Here is a 22,429-nt window from a genome sequence, read left to right on the forward strand (position 1 = left end):
TATAGTGTCATGTGATTTTGGAAAAAGAACAATTTTGTAACTTTTCTCTTAATTGGACACTTTAAAGTTTTTGAAGAACGTGGCACCCACCTGTGCCAATTTGAATGGATTATCTCTGACAGACGGCAGACTCTGTGAAGGAGACTGGTCTGAAACGCCAATGATATTGAGTCCTTTTCTCTTCTCTCTCAGGCAAGCTTGTTATAGTGTCTATAGACACCTATAGCAGTCTCAAATAGACACCTATGTGATTTTGGAAAAAGAACAATTTTTTAATTGGACACATTAAAGTTTTTGAAGAACGTGGGACCCACCTGTGCCAATTTGAATGGATTATCTCTGACAGACGGCAGACTCTGTGAAGGAGACTGGTCTGAAACGCCAATGATATTGAGTCCTTTTCTCTTCTCTCTCAGGCAAGCTTGTTGGTGTCTCTTTATTCTTTCCATCTGTTCCTCCACAGTCATTCGAGGCCGTGTGCTTTCTGCAAGACACAGCTGCTCCACTGCACTTCTTGGTCTTTCCTTAAATGGAAGAAAATATGTATATACACACACACTTGTTTTAAAAAAAAGCAAGATTCTAAACTGTTTAGCTTATCAGTAAAAATCACCTAATGATTTACTAAGGAGCAGAAAAATAATGGGCAAGTAAAGATCTCCTATGTATGTGAAGAAAGTACAAGGACCAATTATTACTAAATGAACACCGAAATTCAAAATAAAGGAAGGAATAATTTGCTTTTTTGAACAGTGACGTTACCACCATCAATAATAAACATTAAGAGAATGGGTAGATGCTCTCTTAAAGCCATCCTATGAAGTTGAAACAATTTACCAGACATTAAATGACAGGCAAACACAAGTTACTTGATTGAGACAGAAACATAATCGAAATTTAACGATCCAGGACATTTAAACCAGTTGATCTAATAGCGATTTCTGCCTTTTTATTTCAAGAAGAACCAGAGCTGGACATCATTTAACGGCAAGTGCAGGCTGACACAAAGTGAATTTATCACCACTTAAAAATCTGTAATTCTAAGCATTATATTACTTCCAAAATAACAACCATCACTTTACCTACTCTGTTCTTGAAATTCACTGACGTTCAGACAGATCTGTACTTCGTATGACAGAAAAAAATTTACTTCGGGCTAATCAGCTGCATTCTGTACGTTCACAGTAACTGATTTCACTTCTAAAAAGCAGTATTCTTTCTCCAGTCAACATCCTGTGAGTTTCTCTCTCCTCTCCCATTCTTCCTACAACTTCTCCTCTTCTATTCATGCTGTAACTATGGCAAAAGTTTTCCTCCCTTTTGCATGAACTACCTGTAAACGTCTGTCTGCAACCCAGAGATTACAGGACTCTCTAATCTGAAATTCCAGGCTTATTACCCACATACTGCTTACTGTACCCTTATTTTCTGGCCGCTTTAGGTATTTCCCAAATCATTTTAGTAGTTAAATAAAGAAAAGCCACTATTTATTACACAAGGGTTGTTACATTGCCTCAGAAGCCAAATACAAGTCCTTCAAAGTTTTAACCTAAGACGCTTTATGTCCTTTCAACTCAAGCCTGAACTTCAGCAGCTTAGTAGATTTATCATTACCATTTAGTTCTTGCCCAGTTTGACTGTCTCTACGCAGTTTAACATACAAGACCTTTATACTTTTGTCATTCTTTCTACAGCTGTCTCCACTAACTTAGTATATTATATTTTTATAACAGCGAATTTTTAGCACATCACTATCCATCAATGCTTGAAGGTAATTTTCAAGTACCGTTCTTAGATCTATCTTCTTATTCTTCCTCAAAGTGACGTAGGACGCTATTGTTGAAGACTCTGGCGTTGGTGATTTGGTTCTGGGTGGTACAACTCCCACGGGAAAATGTGAGCCTGCAAAACAGTAAAGCAATGTACTAAGTTCTATGCAAAACATTGCCAAAACAGTTTATTGCTTTCTAGAAAAGACATGTTGCCAGCCTTGGAAGCTATCCTTCAAAAGACAGCAAAGATCTTAATGCCTAACTACCACGTCTGTTCAGGTATGCAGGCAGATGACTTTCCCCATGGGAAACTACTGCACACAGCACAAGAAATTGCTGGACATAAAAACATAGCCATAAAAATTTTGTCTGTGAGAAAGAGACACAAGTTAGATAGCACTGTGTGGAACGGCTAGATTTCACAGATGGTTAAGGGGAAATTACGTGAAAGATGGCCAAACTTCAAAGACAATCGGGCGTCAGTACTGGGAACTTTTTGTGGAATAGAGTTTGCAAAGCCAGCAGAGTGCCTAGGTAACCGTATCAGTGCTGCCACTTAAGGCCAAGCTTACCTAGATAATGGTGTCGAAGATACAGAACTTAGCAAAAGTGGGACCAATGAATAAAAAGTAATTACAGGTGGGTTGTTTATTTGGGAGGAAACAAAGGCTGCGAAAGGGATGGGGCAAAGCAGATGGGAAAGAACAGGCGTGGAATAATGGAGAGGAGGGGGAATAAAAGGGGCCAGCTTTGCATAAACAAGCTGTTTGTCAGTATGCTGGTCCGACCAAGCCCCGTGCCTTAGCATTGCAGTCTGTCCTATCTTATTAAATTTTATTCTTTTTTCCATGTGAGTCTGCTTTCCCTTCTACACACGAGAGCGTGAGAGATGCTACTGATCTTCAAGCCAGGCTAGCTTGCCAGTAGGAGACAGCTGCAGAGAGATCATACATAGGTCTGGGGGACAAAGACAGGAAAGACTGCAGGTCTGCGGGTTGGCTGCCAGAAGGACCGTAAGTATGGACCTGCTACCAGGGGGAACCTTTTGTCTGCGAGATGCTAATGAACTTAAGACAAGACTAGATGGCAAGCAGAATACAAGGTGTGGGAGTCAGCTGTCCAAGGGACCTTAGGTCTAGGATTCAGATACTGGAGAGGCCAGAGGTACTGAGAGTTGACTGATGGAGATACCATAGGTCTGGCCAGCTCTTGGAGGTGCTCATTTGTGTGCGTGCACACACGTGTGCTCATGTCTATATGTGCATGAGATCAGCTAGCAAGCTTTGAGCCTGGTTAGCTGGTGAACGGCTGATCCTGAGAACAGGATCACGTTATTTGTGTTGTTTCACCTTCACGTGAGTGCTGGTCTTGTTTATGCGGTGCCTGGAACAGCACTGGTCTCAAACCTGTTCGCGTTACCTGTTGTGGTTAGCTGTGGCTGTGCTTGTGCACAGCGGGTCTACGTCCTCAGCCGTGCAGCTCGCTGTACTTAGGGACAGGGAACCGCAGCAGCCGGGCTCTGTCTGGTGGGGAGCTGAAGATACTCCGTGTCCTGATGTCCACTACATTCAGCCGCTCGTAACAATACCCACCACTAGTTTTTCTACTTAGAGAAGCCCTGCCAAAATGTAATTAAGCTGGTAGAAAACTGAAGTGAGTTAAAACCTACCAAAATATATAGATATAATTAAATAACACATGCTTCATTTTTGCTTCTTGATACATGCAGGAAATCCAACTATTAAAAATATTGTTTCCTCACTGATTTTGCCTAAAAATACATATAATGTCTTCTTTGATAGCCAAATTATTTCTCTTTGTTTTTCCTGAAGTTGCACAGATTTCAGAGGAGATATTGACTCGGTGAAGGCTCAACTCTTTCTCCAAATTGTTTGATAGGCTGACAAAATAGCCTGGAGGTATTTGAATGTCAAATCCATCATTCAAAACAAAAACTATAAAGCAACAGTTGGGTCTCCTTTAGATGTAAAGAGGATAAAACACAGCAGAAGTCCATTTTCCTTTTGTGTCACCTTTATGTACCACTCAGGTCATAAATATTCCTCTGCTTGCAGACAGCTGTAAGGGTTACTTTACATAGTCCCATTAAAATGTTTCTCTTTGACTGTTGACATTTGAAAAGAGAGGGAAATGGCTGACAGAAGAAACATGAGAAGCGTCTAGTACGGTAACATGCACAATGAACTAGAAAAACATTTTTTTAAATTTCCTCTGAAATTTACCAATTTTTAGAACCACCCTCAATAGGAAACCACATCATTTAAGTATGACTTCTTAAAACAGCAAGAAAGAAAAATTGCAGAGATGAGCTGCCTTTGAGTTTGTTTCCTTTTCAGCTTATAAGCTGTTAAAATAGAATGGCATAAAAACGTTTGTTGAAACAGCATATGGTTGTAATGGCATACACACTATTAAAAAAAACCAGGAACGGTTATATTTTTTCTGTTGCATGGGGATTGTTATTATAAGTGAATACATAGAACAAGAAATATCCGTTAGAAAATTCACATGCTCAAAAGCGTGGACCAGATGATAAAACACAGCTATGCTAAACCCACTTCACACTGTTGTTTAAGAAGATAAAAAGCCTCTTGCTGTTCGCTACCACTGCAGCTATTCTCTCCCCCAGCCCAAAATATGATTTATATTGGAAGAATTTGTGTTACCGCTTTCCCTTACTGAGGACTGTTTTTCTACAAATGGACATAATAAAATTACTTCTGTCCTTACAGAACAAGATAGAACGCAGATTGGGATGCTCAAAAAGTACTGGTTTGCTTTATATCATCAGTGCAGGCTTTCTTACATTGTCTTGGCAATTACTTCCCCTCTTGTCATAAATTACCATAAACAATCTGGAACACCACAGGTCAATAAAACCTAGGTATGTTGTCAGAAAGGCAACTTCCTTGATTTGGGTGTCTGATGATTAGCAAATCTCAGGCTAAACCTTGCACTTTTCACCACCAAGTTAAAAGAGATTTAATATCTATCTTAAGTGAACATTATACCTCAGCAAATACCATAGTGAATCTGAATTGCCTAATTGTCTGGTAAGTGCAAGCTTAATTATATCATATATCATGCGGCCATTCACATTGTTTACACCCAAACTGTACGCTAACCTCAGTTTTAAAAACCTCCATTACTGTTCTGATGAAAATAGTATCCTTATATGATCATAGTTCTTGGTCAAATTCTGGTACTGTTGCACCAGCCTGCTACGTGCATGCTTAGTCAAACTACCATAACAGAAGGCAGTGATCTTGTTGGCACTGGAAACATCAACCGTTAGGGTAAAAAAAATGGATAAGTTTAGTTACTTTTTTCCAAAAGCTCTTAATACAGTTTCTGGGAGGTGCTCAAACTGCTTTTCCTGAAGTCACCTTTAACAAACTATTCTGTGTGTTTTAACAAACAGAATTGAGAAGCACTTCCTGGTAAAAGACTCCACCAAGCAATTAGTAGCTTTTATGGAAGCTAGATGAAGAGAAGAATCTAAAGCATTTAGCAATTGCAAAGACCTTTATTGTCCGTACACTCCAAGGTCATGATCATTATTCCTATTATATCAGAGGACAGAAGGCAATTCAACAATTACAAGATTAAAAAAAGAAAAAGACATTGTTTCCCTGCCTTATAAGAGCCTGAAAATTCTGTGGTGCTGCCTTTTTGGACGTTCCAGTGACATAACATCGGGAGCTTGATTCAAAAACTGAATAATTGTTCAAGGCCAAGAACATAAAATGGGTAATTGTTCAAGGGAACGATGTGTGGGGAATGTGAGTGATGTGATTAGACATGGTGTCAATAAGGATTTCAGGGTTGTTGGTGAGTGTAATGTTTGATTTTTCTGCAGTGTGATTGACTGAAATCTTTCCCGTCATATAATTAAATCATTATTTTATCGTGGAAGCTGTTTCATCGTATTAAGAAATGGACAGGCTACAAAAATACGAAGGACGACATAGCTTCTGTAACAGTTAAAACTTTGTATTCCTTGTCAAAAAGGCTGAAGGGTTGCAAACACCGTGCCTGGGAACAAACCTTTAGCTGTAGATTCTGATTCTGAAGTTTGTTCTGTTTTTTCTTCGCCATTAGACTCATCCACTTCTGCTACTGTAGTTAACTCCGGTTCACTCTTATAAAGCCTATAATCAGGACCCTGAGGAACGACAAGTTATGAGGTAAATAAACAGGCATTTTCATACAAGCATTTGTGTCTTAAGACTCAAAACAGCTATTTTGTGATGACTCTGCTCTCACTTTAAGATAATGTTTCACTGTTCGAGTGCTACTGCAGCAGTATTTCTTTGTAGTTAATTTCAGTAACAGCATTTGCAGACTTTCAGAAATTACAGAAGAAAATTGCCATAAAAATGCGAAGGGGTTTTGTGGGTTTTTTTTGCTTTTAAATGGTCTTCAGGAAACAAAGTTGTATAAGGCTTCAGCAAAAACTGATTCTGAGCCTAGAGTTTTTTTAAGAACTTGTGAGTAGAAGAATTTAGTTTTCTGACATTTACTCAGGTACAGGGCATTTAAGTCTTAAGACATTTTATATATGCACAGAATATATGACAGGAAAATGTGAAGAGCAGATGATGGAGCTATAAATAAAACTAAGTAGCCAAAAGTGAAAACGTAACACAAAAGTAGCCAGATGACAAAATAAAAATTGTGACTGTGCAAAGGAAGGGGGATGCTTCAAGAACAATGTGGCAGTTTAAGCCACTTACACAGTAAGATCCATTTCTCTGATATCCTTGAACTTGGTGAATCTTCTTTTCTTCTGGCAGATGTACTGGGCCCCTGCTATAACAGAGCAAGGAGCTGCTATCACTGGGCAGAGGGGGGATTATGGGAGGATGCTCTGTAAAGTCATAGGACCGAGGGAGTGGAGGACGAGGTGGGACTACTTCCTCTTCCTAAAGATTGTAGAATAGTCACCTTATTTAGATGTGTACACCTGTTACAATTATTTATAACTTAAAAAGAAAAATATATTACCATAGCTACACCAGCTATAGATTTTGGAATTAAAGGGACAATGTCACACTGAAAAAAAAAAAAGGCCAAGACAGCTTTATTTTCTTTGGGGTTTTTTTTGTTCTTTTCTTTGCCTTTTTATTTTATTACTACCACCTAGACTGAGATACTTCAGTAGTTTCATTATTCAGCTTATCAAGATTTTCAATTCTAACACCTGCACTTTCCGTTGGACATGTATGAACTCTCTGAATCATCCTTTTAAAAATTAAATTCAGTATCTTTTAAAGACTTGTATATAAATTAGACCTTTAGAAAGTCCTGTAAGCCAGATGTATATTGCATAAACTTTAGACAACCATGACAATGTCCCTTTAAAACTGTAACTTCTAGCCAGATTTTCAGAGGAACTGAACATTTGGGAGCTCCCACAGTTTCAGCTGTTCTTGTGGGTGCTCTGGCCATCTGAGAACCAGGCTCCATATGTGAATAGACATATAAAGCAATGTATTTCTTCCCATGAGAAGTGTGGTGGGTAGAAAACAAATCCATAAATCAGGGTTTATATTTCTAGGGTAAGAGCCTAGGGGAAGGAAAAGGTGAGAAATGGAAAAGAGAAACATACCGGTGAGAATATAAAGACACAGAACAAATGAAAGTGTTAGAATTACTAGTGGAGATACCAGTCTTTAAAACTAATTCATAATGCAATATTTTCACAGAAACATACTGAATACATACTTCAGGCATCCTTAAAACAATTATAATAACGCTTATTTTTATCATATGTATATTAGAAATTCAGTGATGCTAAAATGGTAAATATACTAAAACCATACCTCATTTTTATATTTAATAGCTGAAAATGTCCTTGATCCCATGATGCCTGTTTGGAGGGAGGGGGGAAGGCATAGAAACAAAGAGAAAAATTGTTTTCAATAAATAGCTTCTAAAATATGAACCATAACCTGTTGCTATCAAACAAATACACAAAGCATCAACTTAAAATAGATGATTGCTTTCTTCTTTTCTCAGCAATTGTACCATTTTTTCAAACATACAAAAGCAACTATGGAGCTTATCCTTCAAAAATGTATGTGATCCAATCTCACTTCCTACAAGATAAATACAATCAGTTTACCTGCCTCTGAAGAGCTTCTTTGCTGTTTATGTTTACTTAAACCCTCCATGACATCTTGAATTCTCCACAGTTCCTTCTGAATCTGAGCACGCTGTATCCCTGCTGACTCAGTCTGCCAGTAAATAAACAGCACGTATAGGCGATAAATTAGAATACATTGCAAGCTGAAAAAACTGAAAACCTTTTTCTTGCTTTAGACTACACTGCATATCCTTTCCCAACGAAGGAAAATAAAACGCAGTCATGACAGACACTCTCCTTTCCCATAAAAATGCAACATTCAAATATTGTCAGAAACAAAAAAGTATAAGATTAAGTAATTTCGTAGTGTGTCAGTTAATTTGACAGCAATTGGCTAGTCCAAACTCCACTTAATAGAATTGTATCTACTGTCGCCAAAGAAAATCCAAGCAAACTTTGCACAGGAGACCTACATACGACAAAAGAAAAGGAATCTTTTTGGATTCCTTGGAATCATCAAGTTCCAACCCTAAAATAGGTGGAGATGAACAGACTGTTTGTTTGCATACTAGCATATAAACTGTGGGCCTATTTGCATTCACGGCCATGCGTGCTTTGGACTGCAGAACACAAAATTTCTCAGCTCTTGGGCATCCTTGTAATCTCCCTTTCATAGCTGCACAGAAGATCAATCCCTGGAGCAAATAGCCTTTAATGCCTCCCAGCATGGACCACACCCATCTGCCTATTCCAGATAATGTATGCACATCTGTGTGTGTGTGTATGTGTCTCACAGAAAGATCTCCTTAGAAATTCAGAACTTACACTAACTGTCCAATCCTCCACAGCACAGCGAGCTAGTAAGATACCGTCAGAACTCTTCATATGTAAGACCTGAAGCAATGCTTAGAATATGTTTTATTATAATTTATTTTGATAGAATGATTTAATTGCATTTTAAAATGTACTGAATGGAAGGACTACTAATTGCTATGACTATAAATGTCACAGCAATTAAGGTCTGAGAAAACTACCCCGTTTTGGACACCATCACTGAAACAGAAAGAAGAGGCTTCCAGACACAGGAAAACCAGTGCTGTAGCTTCAAAAAAATAGGAAAAGCTGAAGACCTCCTCACAACTTACAAACTTTTAATTTCTTTTTATACCTTGTAAGTTAATGCACCATGTGTCCCCCTTTTCTCATTTGTGTAGTTTTTAAACAAAATCATAGAAATTGAAATTACTTAAATGTACTTTAAGACCTATGCCACACCTGAATTTCTCCAAGCCGTTCGAGTTGCTCCTGCATATGGCTCCTTGTTACAGTTACATCATACTCCAATTTATCATATTCTCTCCAAGCTCTTTCCAGTTCCTAAGTATATAACAAAAGTAAAGAATTACAGATGCATATTCAAGTAAAAAAAAAAAAAAAGGCTATTTATTTTTCTTCATTCAGTGGCATGAAACTTCAGGAAGTAATGCATAAATAGATATCAGCAATAAATAAATATGTATTTTAGAGAATGCAATGTTTAAATAGCTTTTTGATTTTTCTAATGATACTGAATGGAATTCGAACAAACAGCATTTTGTCTTTTCACAAACAAAAAAGATAGGCAAGGGCAAGATCTTCAGAATATGTCTTTATAGTCAGCAGGCATGCGGGCCTTAAGCTGTCCTTCCACCAAGGCAGAAAACCCACAAAAATGGATGCAAATTTGTCTCTTTTATCACACAGAATACATATGTGTGAGTGCACAGCATGTGTGTGTATACACAATGTATTATGCAAGACAAATGTAAGTCATCCAACCCTGCCTGTAAGGTCACCAGTGAATGCCCCAGGCCTGCTGATACACCATTATTTTACATATGTGAAACTACAAACAACAGAAGGGAGAAGGTGCAAAAAGAAAATCTTCTTTGAGGTCAGCTCTATCATCTCACTTTTTAAGCCTACGTCAAGCAATTTACTCAATTTAGCATAAATTAAAAAGTTAATGAGGGAAAGTATAACCTGAGGATTTCCTTTCCCCTGATTCCCTTTTCCTTGTCCCACCAATTCCTTTTACAACATAGTGTAACGTTCAGCCTAAAACCAGTATTTCAGGGCCTACTTCGTATCAATTTCACCACAGCAAACCACTGGAATTTGACACTGAAATACGTTTTTGAATATATATGTAAGTAGCAAAAATTATTCTTTACCTTGTCATTTCAGTGTAGAAACCATCCAGAAGTGGAAAAGGACAGTAAATAGCAATTCCCTTCCTCTCCTTTGTTTGTTTGTTGTGGGTTGGTTTTTTTTTTTAGGTTTTTGAAAGTGCATAACTTGAAAGATCTTTTAAATATAATGGCCCACTGTTAAGACAGACCATGACAGTATAATCTTTTCTTCTTTTCATCCTGCAGCTGCTTTTGCTTAAAGTCACCTATCTGATCAAATATCTGATAAAATTTGTGCTTGCTACTATTTTGCCACCACGTAAAATAGCTTGTTTGCATTATTTACTACTTCTGTAATCAATTTTTCATACTATAAAGATGAAAATTACCACACCAATTAAAAGTCAGCATGCACTCATTCCTGGCCAAAAAAAAAAGTGAAGAAAGACTACTCGAAGAATACAGTGAAAAGATCACTTTCCAGCTGCCTTTGACAAAAATGCAAGCAAGTAAAGGACAACTGAGTTTTGTTGGAACATAAGGAAAAATAACAAAAGACAACCCAATTAAGAACATGAACACGAAGATAATCATTTAACACTTCATTGAGTTTTACTGGGAAGAACGTATTACTTACTGCAGTAGCTCGCGATACTTCTCGACAAGTGCTAAGTAGTCCGTTCTGCAAGTCATCTCTCTGTAAGACTACATTTTGTATGGCTGCGGGATTATCTGCATTCATTTCTATCTCCTGACTTGCTGATAGCAAAGCTTGCTCAAGCGTGTACTATTATAACAAAAAGAATTATTTTTAATGTTCTGCATCATTGGGCTGATTTTAATTTTATTTCAGTTACCAATGTTCTGGTAATAAGCATGTAAAATAACATCCACTTTAGGTAATAAATACAATTGTCCTACTTTCTCCTTGTGTAGCTGTTGAAGCTTCTCTTCCAGTGCTTGTACAGCTTTATCTTGTTCACATAAACGGCTAAGCTTAGCCTAGTATAACAGAAAATTATCGCAATTAGGATTTCACTTTTAACATCTTCAGCAATCAAAATATAACTTGATCAAATCATTACAAGAATCTATATAAAATTTTATTACCACAAAATGTGAATTCTAAAACTCTGAAGGCATCAGCGTTGTATTTTCAAATTAACCTAAAGAAACCCTCTTAAGATATTATGAAGTAAGTGTTATAACCTGAAACAGCATGGCTCAAAACACGTAATTTATGATTCTACAGCTAAATCTTTACAACTTAATAAGAGGTATTAAATACCATTTTAATTTACATATTCCTCAGTATTATAAAGAATATTGCATACATTCCCGGTTTTTCCCATGGTTCATTTCAGGTTTTTAATAGTTAGTTACTAATACTATCCATGTTCTGCTGTGTTTTACCTCCGATCGAGGCTTGGCCATGACTAAAACTGTTCCACTCCAGCTCCAGTTTGAGCAAATAACTGTTCAGTGCACTCTAACCAATTTGAACCAGTTTACTTTTCTATTTGAACAACTTTTATGGTTCATTTTGTGCTGCTCTGACTTTTTAACTCTAAGATAACCCTGGAAGCCTGCTTTCTTTTTTACTTTTAAAGTAACATCCCTTAAATCAGTATCTCTACTCTTAGTTGCATTGTGCAAGAATGACTAGACATGCATATGTATGCATATACAGTATGACTATTTGTGCGTGTTTTTCACCACTGATTTTGAAACTGACTTTAAACACCAAGCCCCTTTTCTTTAGTAACTAGCAACCCAATACTCTGAATGGTAACTACCCATGCCAAATTTCAGTTTTGGAACATCGGTCATATTTCCTGAGAAATTACATCTCTCATGCTCGTAACTGAACTACAGCTACAGAGTTCTTCGCTTCCAAAGTAATTAATTCCTTTCTAGAAGCAACTCACCTTTGAACAGATAGATATAATACTTGAAATTTCTGCCTAAAATGTAATACTTCCTGCAAGTTAGAAGCTTATTACAAAAAGGATCTTATGCCCCTCAATTTCACAAAGCAATTTCTGTTGGTAATCACCTGTATGAACTGTGTTTCAACCCAGAAGTCAAGGGGAAAATTATTATTAAAATAAAGAGACAAATACCAACATTTCCAAGAAAGAAATACAAATGACTTACATCAATATCCAGCTCTTCAGTTCTATATTTGTATAGTGTACCCCTACATTCTTCTTGTGTTAACTATAAGGAAGAATAATATTGCCATAAAACAACTTAATTGGACTATGAAAATGAAACTACTGTTCAGTTTAAGAGTTGTAAAACAGGATTCAGCTTTTGCTTGGAAGTCAAACATACCACATTGAACAATATATTTTTAGCCAATAAATATTAATGAAGGTAAGTAAATGGAATGTCAAGCAGACTGTCAGTAGAAAGTCGCATTAACTTAACTGGCTGTATTTCTAATGCAAACTGGATTTTTAAAGATGTACAGCTAACTCAAACATGGATTATGTACGAAGATGAAACTGCCAGAGTACACCTAGACACAGTTATGCATCATTATGTAAGTTTTCTTATGTGCATTCTAAATACAGGGACTCATCCTACTTGGAATTAACCATTCTAGGCCCACTAAAGTCAAGTGTATTCACAAGGAGGATATTCTGATGTGAATCTGAAGCCAGAACAGAGTGACCTAAGTATACAAAATACGTGTAAAATATCTCGTTACAGACATATGTCCAATAAGTGCCGCCAAACACCTTTCTGCCTACTTTTTCCATATGGATTCCCTCCCCTCCAACAGAGTGTTCCCAGAAATGCCATAAATGGAAGCCCTTCTGTTTTATCTTTGGACCTAGGCAAACTTGTCTCCTCATGCCAGTCAGCATGTAAGGTATCTTCAAACTACTTTCATACAGCTCCTCCCATTAAGTTCTTAACTCTTTCAGTCTCTGAACTGACCAGTAACAAGATTTAAAAATATTTTACATGAAAAAAGGTAGCTCCCCATTTTACAATGGACTGTCACACACAGTAACTACTTAATGTCCTATACAGCAAGCATTGGCATAACACTATCAACCTTCATATTCTATTTAATTAAAAACACATGTGCACTGAGTCCCAACATAGATGCTTTCCTTTCATGTATCTGTCATAATCAGGTCATCGTGACTTAATAGTGCAAGAAAGACTATAAAAACACAAGTCCATGTTAAAGGACACTTATAAATAAAAGGACTAGGGAAGGGTTAATCAGACAAGCATTCCAAACATACAATAAATCTCCAACACACTTAAGTGTTTCATTTCAAGACATTATGTCCACATACCTCATGCAAATGCACCTGGTGACAATTTAAAAGTATGTATAGTGTATTAAAACCACACAGTAACTTTCTTTGAAATGGACATTTTATGAAAACGAGTGTTGGAATATGAAAAAAGCCACAGCACTTTTGCACCTCATGAATGTCACAAAAATTAAGATATCTATTTAAACTCTTACTATTGTAGAGTTGTGTTTTTTAACTGTTGATTTTATCACAATGAGAGAAAAATGAGGAATGGAAATATTTAAAAAAAAAACTCATAAACATGGCCAAATGTCTTTTACAGAGAAAACCTAGTTATATTTCACAACCAAAAGATTTTACAAAAGAGATAGTACCCCTATTAGATAAATACATCTTCCCAAGACACTGCTTAGCATTTTATATGGCTTGCCTGGAAAAATGCAATGTTATTTCTTCAAGCCAGTGTTTTTTACACTTTTTTTATTTTTTAAAAAAGAGGCATTTAATTTTTTGGCATTTCAACCTTAATTATAGCTGAGTTTAAAATAGCTTGCCAATTCAGCATCCTTATCCCTGCCTACCTCCTAAAAGGAACATATTTTAAGAATTTGGAAAATGAAAACACATTTTCAAAGAATACTATACACGTGCTAATTCTTCTTATTAAAATCCTATCACACTTAAAATTGCTGCCAGCTTCTCGCTTTTGTCAGCACTACTAGTTTCCCACAATAGGCACTGCTGGAGAGCCACTTCATTTCAACATTTCTACTGCAACATTTTACGTAGACTTAACGTGAAAACTCTAAAAATAGTATGAAACACCTAATCCATCTCTGACGAAACAGCATCTCCTCTTTCCACAGCACATCTATAAATCAGCTTAAGGCAAAAAGTGCAGAATGCTATTCCATCCTACTGGAATTATGAGAGGAATCGCAGTAGACAAAATGCAATTACACATTACAAGCAAGGTTAACAACCTCATAACCCTGGAAAATGCATTATAAGAGCTCCAGCGATCAAGTTATCGAAATGTATTTTATGTCACGTCCAACAAACACCTCTCTCACCAAATCGTTCCTACAAATACTTTACCAGGACAGTAATTTCAGAGAAAGAGTGCCACCTACTGAACCACTGATGTGACTTGCTGCTGACTTCTACACTTTTCCTCGACATTTGCCTACCCAAGTACAAAAAAGTCCATTCCTCTTAGCATGCTGAAATACACTGCACAGCTCCCAAACATTAAGGAGCAGCACCCTGAATACCTACAAACAGAACTTACCATTTTTGAAAGGCAAACTGCACATGCGGAGTTTGGCCAAACATGTATCTTACATGTGAAAAGGTAAAGTGACCTTAATTGAACCTCCATCTATGTTAGAAACAATTTGTCATCTACTTTACAGTCCCACTGTACAGTCCCCATCTCCGTCAAACGCCAGTACCAGATGAATCACAGAAGTGGATAAATCCACCACAATGGACACAATATAAGATGTCCTTAGAGGGAAATTTCTTCCCAAATAAATGCAATTAGGCAAATCTCTCTCTGGAGACATGAGGGGTTAAACCTATTTAAGCAGTCAATATTAAAAACATTTAAGTGACAGTATTATTTGATTACCTTATAAGCTATTTTCAGATTCCGCTAACCATTGATTCAATAAATATATGGCAGGAAATTTCACACCCTGAGAGCACACTAAGCATCTCTACAAGATACTGCACTTTGGAAATTAAAACAGGACAAACCAGGACATTTTGTGGGGAGCACGAGGTTAAAGTCAGACTTCCAAGAGGCTTTTTTTTTTTCTTTTTTAAAGTACTTCTTACGAGTAGGAAGCAGGGCAAATGGGCATTTACCCCAACAATAAGCAAGATTCTCCTCTGATTTTGCATAATGTGACAGATAACATTTCAAATACAAATTGGAAATACAAAATTTTTAGCTCAAATGCAATCATCTCATGTTCATAACAAAACCTGAAAAATATTTCTACCTACAAATCTCAAAATCTAATATGCGTAAGTTTAAATGTATGCAGCTGCTATAATACTAATACTGCTACTACTACTAAAGTATGCCATAAACAAGATCTCCCTATCCTTATAGGAGCAAAAAAATCAAGGACTATTTTTATACATTTTTAATGTATTAAGAACAATTATCCAAGCAAAGACCTGGATGTTAGCTTGTTGCACTCAGATTTTCATTTTTCCCCCTTTAGGGAACTCACACACGTAAGAGGAACTGAGGATAATTCTACTTTTTAAAATCAGCATATACTGCTTTAGAAAACAAGATTAACACTCCTCACCTCATATTAGAAAGAAGCAAAAAAACCCAAGGTAGAAATGTGTCCAGGCTGTAAAAAGCCTCTGTTTTTCTTGTCTGTACAAATGGAATCGGTGCCCTGGCTTATACTTGTAAATTTACAGTACAGTCCGTAGAGCAGACTGATATAAGTCAAAGTGATTTGCGTAACTGTGAAGATGTAACAAATCACAAACAAAAATGTCTTTTAAATAACACATTTGAAATAGTATCTATTTTAGCTATTTTACTAAAGAACCGTTAATCATTACAAACAAACAGGAAGCAAGACACCTTAATTTTTAATTAAATACAAGCTTTTCTTGCTTTCCTTTGCTTCACTCTGAATGAGCTTAGTTATAAAACTGAACTGAAGAAACTGAAGCAAAGAAAGATCCTTTACCCATAAGGAATGGTCACGGTCATCAGAAACTAGTTTATCATCTTGACAACAAAACAGTTTTCAGTCGCTTACAGAGAGGCTTCTCCCAATTGTTTACATTTCTTTAAAACTGCAGTGGGTAAGAGGACTTGTAAAAACAATTTATTTTATTTGAATAAAAAATTATATGTTGTTTAAACTTTAACTAAGATGGCAGAATTTTAAACAGGCTAGTTTTGCATCACGAAAGTTTAGAAGACTATTTAGGCAGTGAAATTTTGAGTGTATTTTTATCCTTTCCTGGAAGTCAGTTAATGCAGTATTTTGTATAGGAAACTTCATCCGTGAAAGCAGGTGGTCTTGCTGTTCTCCAGTTTATGCAATACATGGGTGCTCCTGCACAAGCCTGCCAACGTGTCGCAAACGCTCTGACCTGAAGAGACCACATCCCTAGTGACAAAAGGTTATTCGATCTTCATGACCTGTTAGATTCACTGTTTCTTTGACAAGAATGTCAAAGAAGGTGCTTATTCAGTGTCGAATACGAAGCAGCAGGTATGTCTACAAGGTGAAGGCAGTGCTGGGTAGCGATACCTTAGCTGACAGCATAGCTTCATCAAGACAGCACTCTGAAATTTATTGGTGACCCTAAATAAGTGGGTCAACTAGCCTAGGCACAGCTATACCTCAAATGTGTCTATATTAATATTAGAAGCTGCGCTAGTTTATCCTGACACAGCCAAAGCACCTCTGTTCATTATATATATGTTGACTTATTTGTCTTACATACTCTATTACAGAAAACTGATTTGCTTTAAGAAAACCCGTAACAGCTAGGCTTCTTTAAAAAAAAACTACAAAACCCAATTTCAATTAGGGCTTGAGGGCACCTTACTTCTCCCATTCCTCTCCCAAACAGTTCCTTCAGGTTCCATGTTAAAGCTCCTATTTTGCACACAGGAGCACAAATTGGATGATCCTGAAAGCAAAGTCACTCACAACCCAACTTCCTTTGGAAAGCTGAGATTTTTCTTGCAACTTTTCTGGATCACAAGCAAATCTACAATGTGGAGAGTTGACTTCCAAAAAAAATGAAACATGAAATTAAGCTGCAGCATTTTTTAGAGACATGGCAAAGCGTTAATCACTAATAAATGACTGTTCTACATGGCAGAACGTCTCCTTTTCCTCAAACTATGCAACATTTATGTCATTTTGGCTCACGAGGGCATAAACGCAAGTGTAAGGGAACTGGTCAGATACTCCCTTCTGACTGGCAGCCAGAATCGCACACCTCAGCTACTGCAAACTGCAATAGTCGTTTAAGTAAGAACAACACCTTTGTTGCGGTTGAGGCTAGAAACTTCTTAAACATTCCCTGATGTGACAGGAGCTATTCAGTTAAGCCTCAGTATCCCTAGGACACTGCAGTGCCAACAGATACGTATTGGCCATGCTCATAAGTTAACGCAGGTCTCAACTCACAGACAATATTTCCATTCACATTTCTGGTTCTTCTTCCATCTTACCATTTACAACCATCACTAGATACTCGGTAAGTGTGCACGATTAAGTCTGCTGTGACTTTATGAACAGACACTGCCTTTTGGATTTACAGTCCCCAGATCAAAGTAATTTTGATCCTTCCTTTCTTCAGTGGCTAAAGGCTTGGTAGGTGCAAACAAAAACTTGTAAATCCACTTCCTAGAACAAAACAAAATTGCCAGAAATGACCAGGTAAACACCACTCACATGCTTTTGTAGTGGTCAAAAGAAAGAAGCACCTTTGAACACTAATTGCAGAGAATCATGCTAAGACAAATGTTGGAAGCTTATTAGAAGTTTCATGAATTTACTGGACACCTGCATAAAACATCAACTAATTAAATAGTCTAGACAGAAAAAGTTATTCAAAAGGGTACATTTAATACTTAACAACAAAAATGCAGCAAAAGCCATGCTAACGATATTGCAGCATTTTATAAAGCATGGATGACTTGTGGTTTTCCAAAGCAAATAAGAGAAACACCAATGTTATGAATAATTCTGAGGAACAACCAAAACTGTCACTAAGGAAAATTTTCGCAGATGATAAAGCAATTTCATTCACTATCCAAGACCTTACTTGCTGGTACAGTTGCGGTCTTAGCGCCGAGTTCTCAATCATAGTGTGAACCATGGTGATTAAAGGTTCATTCTCTTTCATCTATTTCAAATCAGGAGGAGCATACAGCAAACATCAGTTTACAGCATGGCTAGATTTGAAAGACGACACTGTAAAATATAGCCTCTACTTTAATTTTTTCTAATAATGCAGTAGATTACATTTTATCCCATGCTTTTTATATATTCCATCATTCAGTAATATCAACATCTGAAAAGTTTAATAATATCAAACAAATGTAGCAAAACCACATAAATGCTCAAAACCAATGTAATATTTATTCACCAACACTCTCCCTTTTTAAAAATAAAAATGCTTAAAATAAGCCCAGCTTTGCACAATATTGAAATGAAAAGTATTATCGGATTATGCAATAGCACAACTCAAACCTTTATCAGAAAACCTTTTAAATTATAGATTTAATAACTCAATGTACCTTAAAAAGATATAAGCATTCCCAGCCTCTGAATACTGAAGCGAGGTTTAGACTTATTTTCATGTATCGCAAAATGCCTTTATATACGGCATTGATTTATATACTTTGGAACTTTGAATCATTACTCACTGTATTTTATCCACCCCCATATACAGGCGTGAAACTATTTTGGAACTGGTCAGACATTTTCTATAATGATTAGTATTGATATGTGTGCAAATGTCAAAACCAGATACTTTGATTATTACAATAAAAATAGCGTACATTTAGGATTTCAGAAAAGTATGCAACACAGACAATAGTATGGGATTTTTGGTTTCAAAAAGGAGACTTTCCTAACAGTAAGGGAAAAATTATGAAAACAGAGAGTTTTCCTCTCCAAAAGAAACTGAAAAGTCACTTAATGCACAATCCCCCTCCTATTTCTGTTGGAAACTTGAGGACCTCTTCAGCAATACCTGTTTCAAGTATGGTTACACAGGAAGGAAGTGTGTGTATGAATATTTATGATCTTTCACTCTGTCTTTGTGCATGTATATGCACTCACCATGAATTTGCATGGCAAGGTTTTGTTTCACAGACTGAAACGCAACAGAAGGCCTGAGTTTTTGATGCCTTTTGGCATTTCTTGCCCCTAATTATTTAGGAAAAAACTTAACTTGTACATTTGGAGAAGTATTTTTTTTTTCCTCCTTATGGGAAACACATTTTTCTTGTTATAGATAGAGGACCTTTTTGTTGTTGTTGTTGTTTTTTATACATAGTAAAGTCTGATCAGCTGCTATGTTAATCACCCAACAAAGAGTACCTTATCTTAAGAAGTCAAGCTTATGGTGCTCTGTTCAAGGCAGGAAAAAACCCAAACAAGCAACCCCTCCCATTCGCTCCATCATCTACAGTACACGTAAACAGAAAACTAGAACTGACACAAGAAGTTGTTCTCCCTTTACATTAAAATTTTGTCCAGAGAGTGGGTGCACCGGGTGATACCAATAGATATCTCAATAGTAAGATCAACAATAATAAGGTCTAAAGCCAAGCAATCAAACTACAGCCAACTGAAATATTTGTAAAGGAAAAATTGCTCTGAGGCCGAAATATTTTATTAGGAGTATATTGGTTTAGGTGCATTTTTATTAGGAGGATTTCAACAGCCTCAGGCTCTTTGGCTAATTATTTTTTACAATATTTCAAATTTTTCCTTTCTGACTGATAACAGACAACATTGGAATTAATTTCTGTGGAACCGTTCAAAGATTGTTTTCATCCAGATTAGAAAGAAGCGAAGCGGATTTGCTCAAAAGATGTTCTGAAGTAACATTTTGTCCTCCAGCCAGCTCCAACTTTGATTTATAGGACTCCTTCCAATATTTTTACCACCATTGGTACTTAACTGTGCTTATCTAACACTGTTTGCAAAGGCCAGTTATTTCCAGAAAAGCTCCAGTTCCTTAAGCCCTTATGGAACAAAGATCAAAACCAAGATAACTGGTAAAGTAATGCCAGCCAAAGAGCCTTCGTAGAAGTCAAATATAGTAAGTTTTTTTCCCCTTTAGGAAATAATATTTAAAAAAAATACTGACATTTAACTATTGAGAAGTTCAGTTCTTGAGGGAGTATGTATCTGTCACAAACCTTCTCTTAACTAAAGCTAGCACACAGACAAGGCAACGCGTACTGAAGAACTAGCAAAGTAAACCAGCGTTACGTGGGACACAATGGCAAGTCCCATGCTCTAAAAGGTGAAGAGGATACCTATTTTGTGCTCTTAAAGCATTATCATGAGGCTATGCCCAAACTGAAGTTGGACACTATTCACACTGAATAAGTAGCTCAAAGAAAAATATGTGTTTGTTCATAACAGAAATAAGCCTTGATTTTCTCTCACTTCAGGAAAAAAAGTATTTTGTACAGTACAGGACACCTTTTAGATCCTATGTATGATACTAATAGCATTATATTCATACAGACTCTCCAATTAAAGAAGTCACAAAAATCGGAATTGAGTTTAATTAATTTGGAATTAAACCAAACTGAAGTGTGAACTGCCTGATGCCACACAGAAACATAGCACTAAAACCAAATAAAATCCAGTAGTCTTGACTTTATCACTTTCTATTTCTAGTAAATAACTCTTTCTCCCCAGAAGTGATGCTTCATCTTCACTTTTATCTTTACTGATGTAATATATAAAAGCATTTTCCAGTTGGAAACAATGAAAAAACACCTCCTTGACTTATGCTCTATATGAACAGCTACGCTATTTATGAGCGAGCATCTGAGTGGGTATTTTGTGTTTAAAACTGTAGAGCCAAGCTATTGACAATTTTTCTCTTCCCTCCTTTCCCTAAATTCTCTTCCGTGTTTGATAAGACCCTACACAGATGACATTTCAGTATGTCCTGTTCTGGTGGCAGCGATCAGCTGGAATAGCGGCTCCCTATCAGGACAGTTGACCTCACTGATGAGATAAGACCATATGTTATGTGTGACAGAAGACTGAGCTCAGGATTGGCAGTTTTATCCATCTCCTCTCAAGCTTCCTGAAGGTAAAAGCATGGCAATAGGACCTGACCAAGCTTTTCTCCCACCTTTCCTCTGCTCTTTAATCTTCTGTCCAAAAAAAGAAGGAAAAAGCACTTTTCCTTCCTGCCTTCTATTTACAGCAGTGCTGCCTCCAGCAGAGTCTTTTTTTCACCCTACAGAGCCCCTGTCCTTGAGCTTCCCTTCTTCCTCTGGGGAAGGGAAAAGGAAAAAAAGCAGCAGCAGAAAGAACAACAGTGGTGGCTGGGTCAGCTCACTCTACCTTTTCCAGATAACCTGAAAAATACAAGTAAAAGTAGTATCTTGCACGTTGCTAATATAGGACATAGAATTTTAGGCTGAAACACAAGATATCCGATATAATACAAGATATCTGTCAGCTCTATCCAAACCCCCTTGTACTATTCCAGCCTCCCTTAATTTACTATCTTTCCCCAGAACCACCTTCAGCTTCTTAGAAAGAGGGTGGTGAAGAGAAGAAAACAGAAGCAAAACACCAAGACAGTATGGACGTTGGCTGTGGGACCTTCACTCCTTTATTTGACAACTTCTTGTTCAAGTTCTGTTTATTTTTACGCACCCTTTGAAAACTGAAAAAACTAAGAATGAAAGTACCAGCAGAAGTATATGAACAACTTAACACCTAAACTATTCACATAAGCAGCCATTTCAAAAAAAAGGGGGGGGGCGGGGAGAGAGACTAAATAAATGAAATGTAGTAGAGCTTCTACTGTGACAAACCAACCTGGGATATGCTGAGATCAATATGACCATGCATGGAGAGTTTTACGTAGATAGCTTGAGCTCAGTAGAAAAGGATTTTTCAGCCAAAGAAAAGTTTTACTATCAACATAAAATTAAGAAGCATACTAAAAGACTGGTTTGCTGGAATTCTCCGTAGTAACAGAAAGATTCAAGTGGGACCTCCTGCCATGGCTTTATTTACAAAGGAGAAAAAAAAGCGTATCTAGCTTTTATTTGAAAAAAAACTGTGTTCCAACTTTTCATTACTGTTATTGTAATTAGTGGGTACAAATACATTAAGGAGACTGCTGGCTTTGGATTTAGTAACATACAATAAGTGATCCCTTAAAATTTGATAATGCAGAAGACTGAGATTATATGTGTCCTCATAACACGTCCCGCGTGGCCAAACAAATCATCACTGCCTAGGGCTGCTAGCTATGTCCAAAGAACTACTCCTTAAAAGGCAAATGAGTCTCTCTCCCACCTCTCTTTGAACC

General features: G+C 36.9%; 1 protein-coding gene across 1 annotated transcript in view; it reads right to left on the bottom strand.

The window, feature by feature from the left end:
- PLEKHA5 (pleckstrin homology domain containing, family A member 5) overlaps positions 1–22,429 on the bottom strand; it is a 71,321-nt gene that overhangs the window by 9,905 nt on the left and 38,987 nt on the right. The window contains exons 10-20 of the mRNA XM_009332844.1: positions 18,167–18,247; positions 12,210–12,272; positions 10,974–11,054; positions 10,690–10,839; positions 9,157–9,258; positions 7,921–8,032; positions 7,619–7,665; positions 6,530–6,718; positions 5,841–5,958; positions 1,787–1,902; positions 315–524 (exon numbers count right to left, since the gene is read on the bottom strand). Coding sequence (XP_009331119.1) covers positions 315–524; positions 1,787–1,902; positions 5,841–5,958; positions 6,530–6,718; positions 7,619–7,665; positions 7,921–8,032; positions 9,157–9,258; positions 10,690–10,839; positions 10,974–11,054; positions 12,210–12,272; positions 18,167–18,247 — 1,269 coding nt within the window. The remainder of the gene's footprint in view (positions 1–314; positions 525–1,786; positions 1,903–5,840; positions 5,959–6,529; positions 6,719–7,618; positions 7,666–7,920; positions 8,033–9,156; positions 9,259–10,689; positions 10,840–10,973; positions 11,055–12,209; positions 12,273–18,166; positions 18,248–22,429) is intronic.

Source organism: Pygoscelis adeliae, unplaced genomic scaffold (assembly GCF_000699105.1).
Source record: "Pygoscelis adeliae isolate BGI_AS28 unplaced genomic scaffold, ASM69910v1 Scaffold38, whole genome shotgun sequence".
In the NCBI taxonomy this organism is placed as follows: domain Eukaryota; kingdom Metazoa; phylum Chordata; class Aves; order Sphenisciformes; family Spheniscidae; genus Pygoscelis; species Pygoscelis adeliae.